The sequence below is a fragment of the Echinops telfairi genome, unplaced genomic scaffold (genome assembly GCF_000313985.2).
Source record: "Echinops telfairi isolate 266 unplaced genomic scaffold, ASM31398v2 ScPeMD7_443;HRSCAF=831, whole genome shotgun sequence".
NCBI classification, from domain to species: domain Eukaryota; kingdom Metazoa; phylum Chordata; class Mammalia; order Afrosoricida; family Tenrecidae; genus Echinops; species Echinops telfairi.
Genome location: NW_022104341.1, coordinates 73,534,862 through 73,552,332, shown reverse-complemented (window position 1 = coordinate 73,552,332; position 17,471 = coordinate 73,534,862). Strand labels below are relative to the sequence as shown.

The 17,471-nt window shown below is 45.1% G+C and overlaps 1 protein-coding gene and 1 non-coding gene across 3 annotated transcripts in view; both read left to right on the top strand.

Annotated features, from left to right (window-relative positions):
- LRRC42 (leucine rich repeat containing 42) overlaps positions 1-17,471 on the top strand; it is a 24,821-nt gene extending 7,350 nt beyond the window's left edge. For both annotated transcript variants that reach the window (XM_004699405.3, XM_045291960.1), the window contains exons 2-8: positions 1,972-2,464; positions 6,858-6,989; positions 8,271-8,389; positions 10,681-10,769; positions 11,154-11,267; positions 15,010-15,094; positions 16,956-17,471. In XM_004699405.3, coding sequence (XP_004699462.1) covers positions 1,986-2,464; positions 6,858-6,989; positions 8,271-8,389; positions 10,681-10,769; positions 11,154-11,267; positions 15,010-15,094; positions 16,956-17,230 — 1,293 coding nt within the window. In that variant the 5' untranslated portion in view covers positions 1,972-1,985 and the 3' untranslated portion in view covers positions 17,231-17,471. The remainder of the gene's footprint in view (positions 1-1,971; positions 2,465-6,857; positions 6,990-8,270; positions 8,390-10,680; positions 10,770-11,153; positions 11,268-15,009; positions 15,095-16,955) is intronic.
- Positions 14,295-14,402, top strand: LOC115870192. The gene has a single exon (XR_004046565.1). It is a non-coding gene; the product is annotated as a U6 spliceosomal RNA (small nuclear RNA).

Below are 17,471 nucleotides of genomic sequence, written 5' to 3'. Positions count from 1 at the left end.
ATGAATCGGGCGACCCCTGTGAAAGGGTCATTTGACCCCCAAAGGGGTTGCTACCACAGGTTGAGAACCACTGTAATAGAGCTTGGGCACAAAATGTCACCCACTGATTGCAGAAAGATCCAGTCCTTTTTTTACGTTTGCGTCACCTCAAAAGTGCCGTAACTATCTGCTTTAATAAAGAATGATGCGTTCAGTAGCTTTTATTTAGTTCTTGTGATAAAGATCCAAAAAATCCTATTGTTTGTAGTCTTTGTAGGGTTTAGAAAGTACAGGCATTCCCTAGTTTACAAACTCTGACTTTTGGACAACTCCTACGTGTCCTTTAATATCAAAATTTGCTCTCACTTTGAAATGATTGAACCAATCCCTACTTGCAACTTCATCACAAAGCCCTCCCCTTGCTGCAGGTGCAGCTTTTAAACCAGTGGGAAAGCTTCGAGTCTTTTTTTGCACTAGACCCACTGCCTCACTACCAATTCCAACTAGGTATGTAAGTAAGACACAGTAGAACTCCATAGACTTTTCAAGGCTGAAAATCTGTAGGGTACAGACTCATCTTTCTCCTGTGGAGAGTTTGAACCCCCAACCTTGTGGTTAGCAGCCCAATACTTAACCCGCTGTGCCACCAGGGCTCTTCTCTTGCACTAATAACTTAACCCCCTGCCATGGAGTTGCTTCCTACTTTCAGTAACCCTATATAGGATTTCAGACTGTAAGTCTTTACAAGAGCAAACAGCCTCATCTTTCTCTCAGAGAGCAACTGGTGGGTTAGAACTGCCAGACCATGGGCTTGCACTGAAGTAAGGCTAAATCAGAACTGTCAGTACCTATTTTGATTTACTTATAAATTCTTCAGACCCAGCTAGGAACGGGTCTCATTCATACCTCAGGGCCTGCCTGTCCACTCAAGGACAACTGGGGGGCAGATCACTGTGTTAGAGAGCTTGGATGAGTTACACATGGCCCTTACTCTTGAGCCAAAACCAGAGGAAAGGCAGGCCCAGAAACCATAACAAAACAGTGACCCAGGTGCAATGAGACTGTGGTGGCAAAGGTGCTTAGTGAGCAATTAAGTGATTGATACCTAGTCTGTTCTGTGCATAAACATGTTTTAAAAAGGAATGACGACTCTATATATGCTTTTTGCAACTTATAAATTAGTAAAAAATTCTACATTTTTAATGGCTACATTAAAATACCTGCTATGGCTGTGGCACAAATAATTTACTAACATGTCTGTTATTGGGACATGAGGGTTGTTTCCTGTTTTAGTAAATGTAAACTGTGCTGCCATGACTTTTCTTGAGGATGAATCTTTGCCTACATCAGAATTGAGAAGTGAGATTTGAGCAGGGTTTTGAAAGATGGATATATTTTCTTGGGTGGCACAAATTGGAACCTACTGAGCAGTAGCATTGAAGAAAACCCTGGTGATCTGCTTCTATAAAGATTATCTCCACCCCATCCCCTCAAAATCCCTCAATCCCAACAATTTGATTCTGACTGGAAACGATCATATATAGGGTTTCTAAGATTACATCTTTAATGGGAGCAGGCAGCCTCGTCTTTCCCCCAGAGTGGCTGGTGAGCTTGGTCTGCAGACTTTGGTCGTCAGCCCAGTGACCAACGCAGGGCCAGTAGCCAACACAACCCTTTGGAACAGTTCTGCTCTGAAGTGCATGGGGTCACTGTGAGCTGACATCAGTTTGATGGCAACAGGATTTTTGGTTTGAAAGATGACTAGGCGTTCACCAGATGGGCAAGGCAAGTGGGTGGGAGCCAGGAAAGGGCACTCAAGGTAGAGGCATCCTTCAGTGCCAAAGTTCATGGGTGACTAATGCGCTCCACTTTACACCAAGTCGACTGGCCCTGCCTGAATGCCTTGGAAAGCTCGGCACAGCAAGATGAAGTTACATTTTACTAATGGCATTTTAATTGTGTTTTTTTCCCCCCTGTGCCTTGCTTTTACAGTCATAACCAAGGCAATGTCTTACTACCTCAATTCTGAAAACCACCTGGATCCAGGGCCCATCTACGTGCGTGAAAATGGGCAGCTGCACATGGTCAATCTGGCCCTGGACAGTGTCAGGAGTGGCCTGCAGAAGCCAAGGCCCAGACCTTTCAGACTGTTTCCCAAAGGCTTTTCTGTGGAGCTTTGCATGAACAGGGAAGATGATACTGCACAGAAAGAGAAGACTGATCATTTCATCTTCACATACACCCGAGAGGGGAATCTTCGGTACTCCGCCAAATCCCTCTTCAGCCTCGTCCTGGGCTTCATCTCTGACAATGTTGATCACATCGATTCCCTCATTGGCTTTCCTGAGCAGATTGCTGAAAAGCTTTTTTCTGCTGCAGAAGCCAGACAGAAATTCACAGAGCCAGGTGCGGGGCTGAGGGCTTTGCAGAAATTCACTGAGGCCTACGGAAGTCTGGTGCTCTGCTCTCTGTGTTTGCGAAACAGGTGGGTGTTGTAAGTAGGAGATTGAATATTTCATTGGGTATCTTGATTCTGTCAGGCTCGGGGGCTTAGTGGGCTTGCAGGCTTTTTTCATCAAATAGCTCTTTAATTTTAGGCATGTTCAAACACAGAATGGTCCTGGTACATTTAAAAAACAAACAAAAAGCATGGCAGGCCATTTTGAGAAAAGTGAGCATCTTCTGCTTGGCCACACAGCTGTATTTTGAGAACATTTTGCAATACTAAGTTGTTCCCACAGCTTCTTCATTAGGTAGGAAATTCTCTGCTCCCAACTTCCTGGTAAGAGAAAGTAGGAAAGACTAACCGATCCGCTAGTATCTCTTGGTGTGCTCTAGGAGCTGGCCTGTCAGAATCCAGAGATCTTGGCCCGGTTTCAGTTTTCAAACCACCAGAAATGAGCCTTAGATAAAAGGCAATCGTAAAATAATGAATATTTACAGTTTTCCTCTCCCCAAGTTTGGGAAATTTCAGATAAGGTTCCAATACCCAAAGTTTGTGTTGTATCACAAAGCAGATGTTCTCTCTTGTGGCTTTCCTTGACTCATACACTTTTTTTTAAAGAATTTATTCCAATGTTTAAAAAGTAAGGCATCAGGGTATTGTAACAATGAAAATGTTCATGGCAAAGCCATTCAAACACAACATGCTATCCAGGGAAGCAGAAACCTCCCTCCCCATCTCATCTCCTGTCTGCTTTCCCCAGAGGCAAGTAGCTCTGGAACGGTTACAAGAAAACTGACTCCAGGGCTGTTCTGTGCAGAGACAGGCTTGTGTCACCCCTCCTTCCTACACCATGACTGCACACTTTGTACCTGATTATATACTTTGCTTTCTTTAAATAATTCTGAAATTCTATATCATCAATACCTGTAGAATTTTGTTGTTTTTAAGTGGCTGTATGGTGTGTCATTCTCTGAAATGTTTTGTGATTAGGAATACTTCTTACTATTAATAAGATGCATGATCAATATGACCATTAAAACAGACTAAATAAAAACATAGTAAAAGAGAAGTCATACCAGAAGCAGTTGAGCTAAGGATGGTTAGCTCATATACTTCAAAATAAAGAAAAGGCAACAGTCTTTATTTAGCCAGTTGATATAGTTCATGGTTTCACCCCCTGCCAAGCAGTGTACTTTAATATGAGTAGGCACACGCACTGCAGAAAAGCAGAGAACCATGGCCCCTCTGAGGCTCTGCTGCTGCGGTGGCTCTTACCGCTGGCATGAGAGCTGCTGCCAAGTGGAGAGGAAATCCTTCCTTTGCCTAAGTGAGAGAAGCGAAGCAGGGTTTCACTGCAACTCAAACATCAAGACATGCCATGCCTTCGTTTTACTTCCTTATTCAAGTTACTCATAGTCATTGTGGAAAAATGAAAAACAGTGTTCTGACATACACCTTGTTTTAAAATGATTTTGTTTTATAAAAGTAATATATGCTATTTGAGAAATCCAGAAAATGAATATAAAAACATCATCCTGCCGTGCACAGTAATCATTTTCAAACTTGTATTCCACACATTTGGAAATGTAGTCTTTAGAACTTTTTATTCTGTTGGGTTTTTTTCCTTCTCACCGCCTTGGCAGCTTAAGCATTTCCTATGTTACTGAAAATGCTACATCAGCGCCGTTTGTCGTCAGTGGAAATTGGCCTGGTGCCATTGGTCGGGTTTGTGAAGAGGATAACATTTTCATTCGTGTTGGATGAGCATATATGAATTTGTGTAGCATTTCTGGAAAGCAATTTGGAGATAGGTATTAAGAACTTTTAAAACATCCATCCCCCTGTCCCGCCCAAACAACACCCGTGTACCGCCTGTTTAACCCATTCCTTCTACATTTCATCTTCACTTCCGTTGCGATACTCGGGACGGGAGCAATGCTTTTAAGAAGGACTTCCAAAAGTTCATGAAAATAAACCCATTATCTTTTCATTCCATTTTCCCATGAATTCTTTTGAAACCCCTTGGTGTATAAAGGTGTTCTTTGTAGTCCTACTTGTAATAGTGAAAATCTGAAACTATGTAATTGTCCAACAATTGAGGATTGGTTGAGCAAAGTGTAATATACCTGCATAGTGAAGTGTAACTATTAAGGTAACATTCAGATTATTTTAAATGATGTGGTAAAATGATTGTGAAAAAATAATTATGTATACTACAGGATACCAATTTTTTTTAAAAGGTGTATTGAAATACAGAGGTAAATATACCCGGGAGCTTCAAAAAGTATGGAAAATGAAATTAAAAGATAATGAAATTTTTCCATGAACTTTCTGAAGCGTGTTCTTACGCAAAGAAAAAAATGCACCAAAATGTACCCACTATCTAGATCAGTGATTCTCAACCTTCCTAATGCCGCGACCCTTGATTACAGTTCCTCATGTTGTGGTCACTTCCCAACCATAAAATTATTTTCGTTACTACTTCCTAACTAATTTCGTGACTCACAGGTTGAGAACCGCTGATCTAGATGGGGCTTATGGAAGTTGTGCTTAATTTTCTCTCTTCTTAAACTCTTTACCCCTCATGTATAGGCATTACTTTTATAATCAGAAAATGTAAGAGACATTTTTAACCATCCTTTGACTCATACCGCAACAATTCTAAATCTTGTGGTCTTAATCCAATGTAGCAGGAGAGACTTTGGCTTGCCTTCCATATCCTTTTGAACCCCCAATGAGAGAGGGGAGGAAATGGTGGGGTTGCATTTGCCATTCGAGACTGATCCTGGAGCAACCAAAAATCCCTATAGCCCAAAAGGATTCGGATCAAAGGGAAACCATTGAAAACAAGGTCATTGGTAGGTGCAGGCACTTCTCTCGGGGTTAGTCCACAAAGCTGCCTTTGCCAAAAGAAGCCAGTGTCTTTGCAGTTGGGTTCTGGTTTCCAAAACTCTCTTCTCTCCAGTGGGAATCCTAGCGAGTTTTAATCCCACTGGTGGTCTTAGAAAGGCAGTATGTGTTTTCCTTAAAATATCACCCTGTGTAACTGAAGTAGTCGTAACAGCCATGATTTCATGAGGGCCTGTAAGATTCTGTGTATTGTTTAAATATGGTTTCTGATTTTCTTCATTCTCCTCAAAAGCAGCGTCACCTATTCCATTTTTGAGGCTCAGCGAGGTCAAGTAGGTTCCTTACAGTCACAAATAAGAAGGGCTGTTAGAATCCAAACTGCGACACTGATGTCCTCGCTTCTGCTCCTCGGAGACACTGATCTGCCTTCATGAGGGAATCTGGGAGGCCAGTTGCAAGTAGACAAGCTTTGATTGTCCTGGGTTAGCATCTAGTTAGGCCTATCTATCGCCTTGCTTGTTGGGCTCTCAGCCTTGATTTTTGTAATGTTCCTTAATCACATTACACACTGTTCTGTCCTTTGCAGCTAACCCTTATTTCAGAACGCTAAAACTATTTAGGCTACTTGATCAAGGAGATGTGTATTTTCTTTTCTCTGATTGCCAGTAATCCCCCAAATCCCCATTAACCCACTTCAACCTTGTGATTAGAAATGGAATGCAGCAACTTTATTTGTAGTGCAATTAAAAAGCCTCTGAGTAAAGGCTCATTTGTGTGCCCAGCTGAGCCCGGTGGCCAGGCTGCTTAGGTTCGACGGTTAAAATGGGGTATCAGTGCCCAAGCCATCTGTACCTATCAGTCAGGCTGCTTCTGTTTGAGTATGGCTTATTTTGGTTAGAAGTAGGAAGAAAAGAGATCAGAAGCTCCTTGTCTCTGATTAGTCTGTCCTGTTTTTAGTCATTACCATCCTGCTGATGGAAGAGACTTGTGAATATTTTAAGTGTAACCCTGGCAGACCACCTTGCTGAGGAAGCCCCTAGACATCCAAGAGGAACGTGAACTGACGGAGTGTTCAGGCCACATGCCAGTTTTCCCTCCTCAGCTCCTCTCCTGTTTCCTGTCACCCCTAAGCCCTTTATGTTTTGTTTGCTTTGTCAAATCACTGACTCATCTGAAAGGGATGAATGAAATAAAAAGCAGGGCGGATGCCCAGGCCTGGGCTGTGGAATGCCTGTTTGATCTCCTTTGCCTCTCAGAGGCCTCCCTGATACTTCCTGATAACCATTTGGCAAGCCACTTCCATGTAATTACGTTGCTGGAGCTCACAGGTTGGCCTTCACCGTCCAGATTGGAGGGAGTCCTCCAGCCGCTGCGCTCATTGTGGAGTGAAGCTGGCAGGTTAACAAGCACAGTGAGAGGGCAGGCATTCAGGCTGCTCTCAGAGCGAACCTGTGCCTGGGTAGTGATCGATGAAGTCTGCTGATTACATAGTACTTTGGCCTGTCGACTGCTGTCACCAAACCACAGTTGGCATTGTTTTTTAAAAAAGTAAAGTTCTTGATTGCCCTGCACACTCCCCCAGATACCTGGTGATTTCAGAAAAACTTGAGGAAATAAAGTCGTTCCGGGAGCTGACCTGCCTGGACCTTTCTTGTTGCAAGCTTGGAGATGAACATGAACTTCTGGAGCATCTCACCAATGAGGCCCTGTCCAGGTATTGCTCTGCCACCATTCCTGAGGGACGGTTCCAAAGGGATCATCTAAGGAATGCACTGATTCAGTCCAAGCAGCGTAGACTGGACGATTTGTAGGAAAGTCCATCTTTGTTTTAAGAAGCTTGATTTTTATGCATAGATCTTGAGCTTACCTGCCTTGAAAAATGATTTTGTTATTCATCCTGTTCCAGTTTATTCTAGCAATAGACCAGAAGTTACATGGTTTCCACAATCATCATCACTTTCTGTTTCATCAGTGAATTATAAATTGTAAAGAAGTCAGTTACTAGAGACAGCCAAGGAAGTCCTTTACAAGAGCCCAGATTTCAGGACATGGTCGCTTGGTGCCGTTCACCCGGAGCCCTGCCGATTTCAGGTTTCTCAGTCCCACCAGCAGAGAGGGGCAGAGGGAGTCCTTTGTGGTGTCCTCACACCCAGAAGGGGTGACAGCCTTGCACACCTGGGTCTAGCCTGCTACCAGGGGCCTGCCTCTGACAGTGACACCTACACTCTGCCCTCTACAAAGGTACTTTTGTGTGAGCTTAGCAGCAAAGCTCACATGTCCTGTGTGAGGGCCAGCACATGAGCACACCTGAGAAAAGGTTAGCTGGGCAGATTGGGTTATAGCCAGTCTGGCTAGTTTATAAACCAATCTGAAGATTAGATGCGGAAAGCTGACTGAAATTAGTAAGTTTGCTGTGCAGAAGGAATTCTGTGGGGATTGTTCAGCAGGCTGTCCTGGCGTGTTTAGGATGGTGTTTGATTTTCAGAAGCCCTGTTGATACTGTGCTTCAAGTGCTGGACTGCTAACCCAAAGGTCAGCAGTTTGAACCTACCAACCACTTTGCAGAAGAAAGGAGGTGTCAGTTGTCCTCTGTAACGATCGACAGCTCTAAGAATCCTCTGAGGGCAGTTCTACCCTGTCCAGTAGAGTTCACTGAGTTGGGATTGATGCTTTAGCCTTGAGTTTGGTTCTTTGGGTTGAATGTAACTTTTATGTTAAGCAAGACGTGTTTATTCCCTCAATGGAAGTCTCCAATGTACCTCATTTGACCATACCCTGTTAGTTAGTGCCCTCTGCCATTGGAGATTAGTACTACATGACACCCTGCTAAACATCACATAGTAACTGAAATAGCACCAAAAAATCTTCAAGTACATTAGGTATTAAATTGTAGGGAATAGAAGAGATTTTTATTTTCGGTGACGTTTTTGAAAGCCTATTTTGTACCTAGACTTTCTCGAACTCTTAAGTAACATTCCCGGCTTTGTTTCTCCAGTGTAACTCAGCTTCACCTGAAGGACAATTGTCTGTCCGACGCCGGGGTGCGGAAGATGACAGCACCAGTTCGAGTGATGAAAAGAGGCCTTGAAAATCTGACACTGTTAGACTTATCTTGTAAGTTTCATTAGCCATCATGAAAGATTACTGTTGGAACGGACTTAGACATTATCTAGTTTCCTCCCTTCCTTTAGAGACGATCGGGAGAAAGACTGGGCTTCCCTTTCCCGTAAAGAGTTAGTCTCCGCAGATCACGGGTCATTCTACCCTGTCTTATAGGGTGCTATGAATGAGAATTGACTTGATGGCATAAGTTTGGGTTTGGGTTTTTAGAGAAGATAAGATTGAGGGAAAGTGACTTTCTTAGGGGCAGAGCAGAACTGAAGCCACGGGCTGTTGACATCTGACTATTCCTTACCTGGCACACTGCTACCCCTTTGGGATAGGAAAGCCTTACAGCTTCATCCTGGTCACTCAGCTGTAGCATGTATAGACCAGGAAACTGTTCATCAGATTCATTGCATATGTAAAGGGCACTGAACTTTTTTGCGTGTCTCTGATCAGTCTTTTTTTTTATCGTTTTATTCGGGGCCCTTACAGCTCTTATAACAATCCATACATTAATTGCATCAGGCACATTTGCACATATCTGGCCATAATTGCAAAACATTTTCTTTCTACTTGAGCCCTTGGTCTCAGCTCCCCACCAACCCCCATCAATCTTTTTTTTATCATTATTTGCCTGATAAAAATGTAGACAAATGAAGACAAAAGGGTGCATAAGCAAAAGTGATAAAGCTGATGTTGCCCAGCTATCAAAAGATATAGCGTCTGGTGTCTTAAAGGCTTGAAGATAAACAAGCGGCCATCTAGCTCAGAAGTAACAAAACCCACATGGAAGAAGCACACCAGCCTGTGTGATCACAAGGTGTCAAAGGGAACAGGCATCAAAGAACAAAAAATCAAATCCTTACGAATGAGTGGGATTCCAGATTGGGGACCCAAGACCCATCTGTAGGCAACTGGACATCCCCTTATAGATTGGTCGCGGGGAGGAGATGAGCCAGTCAAGGTGCAGTGTAGCAACGATGAAACATACAACTTTCCTCTAGTTTCTAAATGCTTCCTCTCCTCCCACTGTCATGATCCCAATTCTACCTTACAAATCTGGCTAGACCAGAAGATGTACACTGGGTACAGATAGGAACTGGAAACACAGGGAATCCAGGACAGATGATCCCTTCAGGACCAGTGTTGAGAGTGGTGATACCGGGAGGGTAGGTTGGAAAGGGGGAGCCAATTACAAGGATCTACATGTGACCTCCCCCCAGGGTGATGGACAACAGAAAAGTGGGTGAAAGGAGGCATCAGACAGTGTAAGATATGACAAAATAATCATTTATAACTTAGCAAGGGTTCATGAGTGAAGGGGGAGCGGAGAGGGAGGGGGAAAAAAGTAGCTAATACCAAGGGCTCAAGTAGAAAGCAAGTGTTTTGAGAATGATGATGGCAACAAATGTACAATTGTTCTTGACACGATGTATGTATGGATTGTGGTGAGCCCCCAATAAAATGATTAAATTTTAAAAATGAATAAATAAAAATAAAAACATTTTTTAAAAGTCTAGATAAATTCACAATGGCGATAAAGTCCTCAGAATCAACTAGATAGTGGCTCCAATGGAGAAAGTTGGTAAGAGACCATTGATGATCAAACTGAATGCCCACTGACTATATGGTGGGTGCTAGAGTGTTGAAAGAGTAGGACTTTGAGGTTGGAAGACTCTCCTTTGCTACCTTTAACTGGAGCTGTTTGCCTTGTACAAATTAACCTCTCTGAGCCTTGTTCTGGCCTTTGGCAGGAAAACAGTAATGTTTTCCATAGCTTTCAGGGAAATGTATTCATTAAAAAATACTTTTTGAGCATCTGCAGTGTGCCAGACTGTGTGCTCATAACCTCCAGGATTCAGTGCTCCCTCTAGTCCGCTGATGTGAGAAGGTCATAAAGATTCCAAGAAGGGGAAACAAGCACGTTTAGGAAGTGTAGTAATTGCTAAGTACCCTTGAACATTTTTCAGTTAAATAAAAGCTTTTGCTTTGGAGGCAAAATGGCCATGCACAAAATCTGAACATTTTAATGTAGTCTGTTGTCATATAATTCCAAATAAGGAACTACTTTATTTGGGATAGTTTTGGGACAACTACCTGGTGGGGTTTTTTTGTTTGTTTTTTGAGCCACCTCCTAATCCATTAGAGTAAGAAATGTTACCAAGTGTGGCTCCTGCTACCTTAAATTACTCTGAAAGTATTTTGGATTGTAGTTGCCGAGACACTTTTCTGGGTGTCTAATTCCCCTTTTAGCAAGAGTTGTGCTCTAACCAAATGGTAACTCTGTTTTTGACATCCAGGCAACCCTGAAATCACAGATGCAGGAATCGGATACCTCTTTTCTTTTCGAAAACTGAACTGCTTAGATATCTCGGGGACAGGGCTCAAGGTAAGCCTTTGGTGCCTTCTTTTCATTGATGGGAGATGATTGAATTCACCGAGCATCTGGTTCACGACTTGCTCTTTTGCTTCTGTAATGGGTGTGTAAGGTGCCATGGTGGCGCTGTGGGGCAGGCATTGGACTGCTAACTGCTAGGTCGGTTGGGGTGCCAGCTCCCCACTCTCCCCAGGGAGAGAGATGAGCCTGTTGCGCCTGTAAAAATGTCCCGCCTCAGAAACCCTGTCAGAATCTACATGACGGCAGTGGGTTTGCTTTTGTTTCGTTTTTAATCAGCATTTAGCAAGGGTAGTGTTTATGGTGATGCTTATTCCAGAAGCTAGTGAGCATTAACCAAATGCATATTGTGTGTTTTTGTTCTCTCTCTCTCACAAGGACATCAAAGCCATCAAACACAAGCTCCAGACCCATATAGGCCTCGTTCACTCCAAAGTGCCTTTGAAGGAATTTGACCATAGTAACTGCAAAACAGAGGGCTGGGCCGATCAGGTACTGCAGACTTTCTCCCCTCTGCTTGCTGTGGGTTTCCAACAGCATGATCCCTCTTGGTAGCTCTTGGCTGAGTTGTCATATGTTCATATCAAGTTAGAGGCACTAGTGGGCTGTAACTTGACCCAGCTATTTAAGGAGTGAGTGTTGATGTCTCCCCTTCAATTGCTTCATTTCCTCTGAGCCTGAAGGAAAATGCCGTCTTACAAGGGACTCAGAAGATTCCGTGTATTCTGGCTTGCTCTCCAGAATGCAGGGTGACCCAGCTTCACAAGGACACGGTCTTCAGTGTGAGTGGATTGGAGGGAGCATAGCCTGGAGAGTCATGCGGTTCAGAGCCATGGCTTACTCTGTGGAACCTAGTGAGGAAATGGCTTTTTATCCTCTCCCGAGCCTTTCCGTTTCTAACTTTGTGGCTGAATTTTACCTCGACTCCCTGTCTTCTGGATGATCCTCCTCAGTTCACTAAAGCACAGGCTGAAGTGGGAGTCAGAAAGGAACCGAGTCATGCACTCCAGGAGATACCTGCGGGCCTGTGGCTGGGGCCCTTCTCCTTCAGACACACCACAGTGGTTCGCAGACGACTGGGACCCACCAAACCATTGTTTCCGGACCCCTCCTCGGCTCCCAGCCATACTACACAATGGTGGGCTTGACCAACTGCCTAGGTGTGCCATCACTACTCTGTAGGTGAGGAGGAGGAGGAAGGGGGCTGCTCAGTGTTGGTTTCAGTAGCACTTTCAGGCTGGTCTAGAGCAGTGTTCCCCAGAGTGGGAGAGAGCCACCCCAGGGCGCTGCAACAATCCAGGGGGCCGCAAAAGCAGACCTTTATGCTGGATGATGGGCTAGAGTACAGCAATATTTAGGGGTGGGGACGGGGTAGGGTGTTGTGGTTGTTTTGGTTTTTTTGTTTTGGAGCAAGGAAGTCCTAGGGCAAATATGTTTGGGAACCTATGGTCTAGAACATACCTGTAAACTAATTACCACCGGGCATTGTCAGACAAAAGTTAGGAGCCTTGGAGGAGTGGAGTCGGGGCAGGTAGGGAAGGTCAAAGAAAGGAAAGCTTGGTATGGGTTTGGTGGCAGATGCTGTGATGGAAGGAATGCCGAGTAGTCTGTAGAGTAAGAGAGACCTGGGTTTGGGTTGCTGGCTTGACAGCCTGATCTTATGACTTGAAGCATCTGTGAGTTGTGGGAATTGTAGAAACCAGGGTCCCTTGCAGGACTTGGTGAGGAGTAAATAAAGCACCAGGCCGCCCAGTCTGAAGAGAAACAGATGGTCCGGCCTCGGCGAGGCCTCTAGCCCTGACAGAGTGCTGCGTCCATCTCTTGGGGACCTATCATTGAAATGGTTCTGGCTTTCCTCCATTTGCCTTCCGCCCTCATTCTCAGCTGATAACCCAGAAAAGAGGCTGCATCACAGAGCGAGGAGCCCACCGAGCTGCTAACTGCAAGGGCAGTGGTTTGAACCCCAGCCGCTCTGGGAGAGCGATGGGCCCGTCTGCTCCCATGATGATTTACAGTCTCAGAAACCAAAGGGCAGTTCTGGCCTGTCCTTGTAGGGTTGGCATGAGTTGCAGTCGGGTGGATGGCGGTGAGTTTGGGATAACAGGGGTCCCTTTGCTTTCCTGCCTGCCTCAACATTTCTTCAGTCTTTTCACCTCCGCCTGTCAGTGGTGAACAGATGTGCCACTTGTGATCCAACAGTCAGCCCTCTGTTCCCTCACCTCAGCCTCTTCCATCGCATCTGCTGCCGGCCGCTTCCTTCCTGTGCACAAACCTGCTCGAGCTACTCTTGTCCACGTGCCTCGGCCCTCCACCCTTGCCCTGGGTTCCGTCGTCCTCCTCGCTCTCCTGCTCCTCACGGCTGCCCTGCTCCACTGTCAGGATTCTCTTGAAGGTGGCCACGTCCAGAGGCTTCTTGTCTTCCTTCACCCAAGCATTCTGCAGTACTAGATGGAAACTGTCATACCTGAACGCTCTTCCTTTGGCCTCTCTGTGGCTGCTCTCTCCCCTAACATCCCGACTGTGTGTACACATACACACACACACACACACACACCCTACACCCCACACCCTCGCCTCCTCTTTCAGGTCTGTTCAATTCCTAGTGATCTGAACTGTTCTCAGAGCCTTTGCTGCCCTGCAGAGGCGAGTCCACTTCTCTCAGTTCATCAGTCCCAAGTCTCCACTTGGTTCCTCAAATTATGTTTTCCCAGGACCAGATTTCTCCTCCTCTTCACCACCCCCAGGTTTTCTTGTGCGTTCTTAGTTCTGTTGCTGGAGGGAACTGTTTGCCTTGGACCCACGCCATTGTCAGGCCCTAAGACTTGATCCCCTCTTCACATTCGCTTAGATCGGCCCTCATTTCTCTAGGCAGGGAAGGGGCGTGACAAGGAGGACAGCAGAGACCGATTGTCCTTTGCTCTCCGTGTGTCACATGCCTGCACAGCCTGCCCTCACTTAGGCCTCACAACAGCCCTCTGAGACACGTACTATGGTTAGTCCCTGTATTACAGAGGAAACATCACTTAGCAGGGGCCCCACGAGTCAGTAGTGAAACTCTCCGGAGCGAAACTCTTAGGCTCCTTGTTGCCCTGCCTCTGGGTTGTGAGTATGCTTTTCCTGATTCCCTTTATTCGTCAAGTCATCGCGGCCATCACTGTTGGTACTCGTGGAATATACGAAAGGATCGTTTTCCAAAGACCTGTACACATCACGTTCATTTGGGGCACCTCTGCTTGCATATGCACCTGTGCCTGTGCCCTGTCTCTTTGTGACACACTCGACAACGCTGCTAGTATTATTACTATAGTACTACGTTGAAGGTGTCAGTGTATCTGGCAGTGTTCCTTTAATTTTTTACATGCCAGTAAGGATCCACTAAGATGAACATTTGACTAACTGATGTTAAGATACCATTTCTGACTTAGTGTATAAATCCCACTAAAAGACAGACTCAGGAATGGAGCTTGTTCATAACCAAGGCTGTGTGTAATATGAAGGCCTTCAAAAAAATTCTTGCAGTGCTCGCTTCGGCAGCACATTACTAACATTGGAACTATACAGAGAAGATTGTTAGCATAGCCCCTGCGCAAGGATGATGCGCAAATTCGTGATGCATTCCATATTTTTAAAAAATTCTTGGAAAATTGGAATGAAAGGCTAACAGAAATTTCCAGGAGCCTTTTGAAGCCCCCTTGCATTTCTGAATATGGTGTTTGCACAAACCCCCGTTTCAGAGAACACACTAGGGTCATTGAGCAGTGCGTGACAAGTTTAGTATCCATAAAGTGCATTTATAGCACTTTAAAGTGGGAGAGACGACGGAAAGGTGGGCATTGATGCGCATGTGAGTTTGTAGCTGTGGTTGGTATGTTTTGAGGCATGATAGTGTAGGATGTGGGAAAAGTATAAAGGTTAAAGATTTTAATTTTAATACTTAGTTAAGGGTGATATATAGTTTATTTCTAGTTTGGAATAAAGATTAAAATAGAAAACAGGCTTCACCTTCCTTGGTTTTTCTGAGTCATTAGAAAATGTCTCCGTTGTGGTTACATTCTGATTCGACACCTGCATTAGAACCGGAAGTACAGACGGGACTGACTTGTGTTGTCCCCATCGTCTGAAGTCAGATCTGCCACAGGAGCTTGTGTTTAAGGGGGGCAGCCGGTGGTACAAGGAAGGCTGGAGCTGAGACGCGTGAAGCAGGTGTGGACTCAAATCTCCAACTATGTTTCAGATCGTTCTGCAGTGGGAGCGTGTGACTGCGGAAGCTGGGAAGCTACGAGAAGCCTCAGAGCCTCGGAGGGCAGCTCAGCGCTTCTGTGAGACAGTCCCTTTCCTTGGGCGCTTTCCTTTAGGGTCCTGGCATCCTAAAGCAGTTAGCCTGCCTGCACGCAATAGGAAAAAAATTGTCAGTGTTGACTTACAAGGGTTTGTTAAAAAAGCATTCTGCTAGGGTTCCAGTTCATACATGGATGACTTTGTTCCATGCATAACATGCGCAGACATGCCTGATCTCAGTAGACAGCTGCAGGTGAGATCTCTCAGCAAACCCCTTGTCTTAGTCTTGTTGGGGTGCCTTAAAAAAAAGTCCAGTCTAAACAGTGGTTTCCAGGGGGATCTGCTGGGCCAGTTAAATTCCAGGCCAGAGTGGTTAGCTTAGAAGGTTCTCTCACAGGGATCATATCCAAACATTTTCTCAAAAGGACAGAGGGCTATTATGGGGGGGACTAGATTAGGAAGAAGTTGTAGACCATTGAAAAACTGCATTGGTGCAGAAGGCCAACAAAGTTGCACTGGGGGATTATTTTTCCAGTACGACTGCACCTACTCATTCTTTAGGAACCTAGGGCTGCCCTGTGAACTTTTTTTTTTTTGGGGGGGTGTGGGGGACCATACTCCATCCACCCCTTATGCCTTGATCTTGCCTATTCAGACTGGCTTTTTGTTCCTCAAGCACAAAAGACATTGAAAAATAAGACAATTTGAGCCCCTCCAGGATGCCCAAACTGCTGTTTTGATGTGGTATAAGTCAAAAGCACCGAAGTTTGGGGGAAGGTCTGAGCGATGAAACTAAGCCCTGCAGCAGGGTTTAGACCTAGGTGACGACGTCAAGAAGCAGTTGCTTCATGTGTTGAGACTTGTGTTTCATAAAGGTTTCTAGCATATTTTTCTAGCAAGGCTTTTGACTTGACTGCTGATTTGTGATTTCTCACGACTTGTTCTCCCTCAGCATAGCTTCTTAGCATGCACATTCACTCTTCTGAGTGCCAGCACTAGGAAACCCACTTTGGACAAGGATTTACTTTTTCATACCCCACCTGGTTTCAAAAAAGACTTGTGATGGCACAAAACTGGGTAGACCCCTGAAACTTAGAAAGAAATGAATTGACAGGAGTGACATGAGAAGAATCCGGGGCACACTGCAGAATACAGGCTTTCAGCTGCTTAGAAGACCGTCAAATCCAGATTTTGGTTGATAATAGCTAACCTGGTGGTATCAAGATTATACCCCAGGCTGCTAACCGCAAGGTCAGCTGTTTGAAATCACCAACCACTTCTCGGGAGGAGGACAGTCTTTCTACGCCTGTCTCTGTAAGCTCACAGGGGCAGTTCTCCTTTGTCTATAGCAGTGGTTCTCAGCCTTCCTAATGCCGCGACCCTTTCATACCTCATGTTGTGGTACTGTTAGGAATCGGGTGACCCCTGTGAAAGCGTCATTTGTCTCTCAGAGGGGTCTCGGCCCACAGGTTGAGAACCGCTGGACTATAGGGTCACTATGAGTCAGAATCTACTCGATGCCAATCAGTTAGTTTTAGAACACTTAATGTGCTTTTACTGTATACAAACACCGTGCTAAGCGGCTTTCGTGCATTTTCTCATCTATCTTTAAATCATCCTTAGGAAGTCAGTTTTATATCCCTGCAAAGATGAGAAAAGCCTGCTTTACCCTGTAAGTGGCACAGCTGGGATTTGCATCTAAGCCGCTCCGCCTACAGTAGGAATACTCGCAGTCTTCCGCCTGTGCTGGAGCATATGCCCCTGCTCACAGTGAAGTACATTAACCCAGGCAGCACCCTGTGGGGCCTTTGTTGCAACCCTTAGGTCATCTGCCCAGACTTCTTCCAGCTTTAGCATCCCGGCACGGCACACTGATAGCCCTTCCCTCTGTCACTCTTTCAGACAGCAAACGAACTCGGACAGAAACGCCAGTGAAGTGCCCCATGGCAGACAGCCCCACGAACTCTTCTGAGAAGCTCCAGTTCTACAAAGAGGACGCTCCAGACTGCCACGGGCCATTGTTGGAAAGGGAGACTGCTGTGTGCCAGGAGTCAAAGAAGAGCAAAAAGAGAGCGTTGGAGGGTCCAGAGCAGGATCAGAGTAACTCTTCACAGTCTTCAAAGCAGAAGTATGTGTGTCTGGCTGTGGAAGACTGGGACTTGCTGAACTCCTATTGAGTGGCAGATAAAAGTTGACACCGGTCACCCGCACCCCCATGCCCACCCCAACTCTAACGTATGAGGAAAAGGGACTGATGATGTTTACTTTTTGGTTAAGTTGACCTATGACATTAGCATAGCAAGCAGATATTTCTACTTTTGTGATGGGGGAGGGCACTGCTATGGAAGTAAGTAATAATTTCTAATGTATATTTTCAATACATAGTAATTTTTTCAAATAAACATTTTGCTGTCCTTA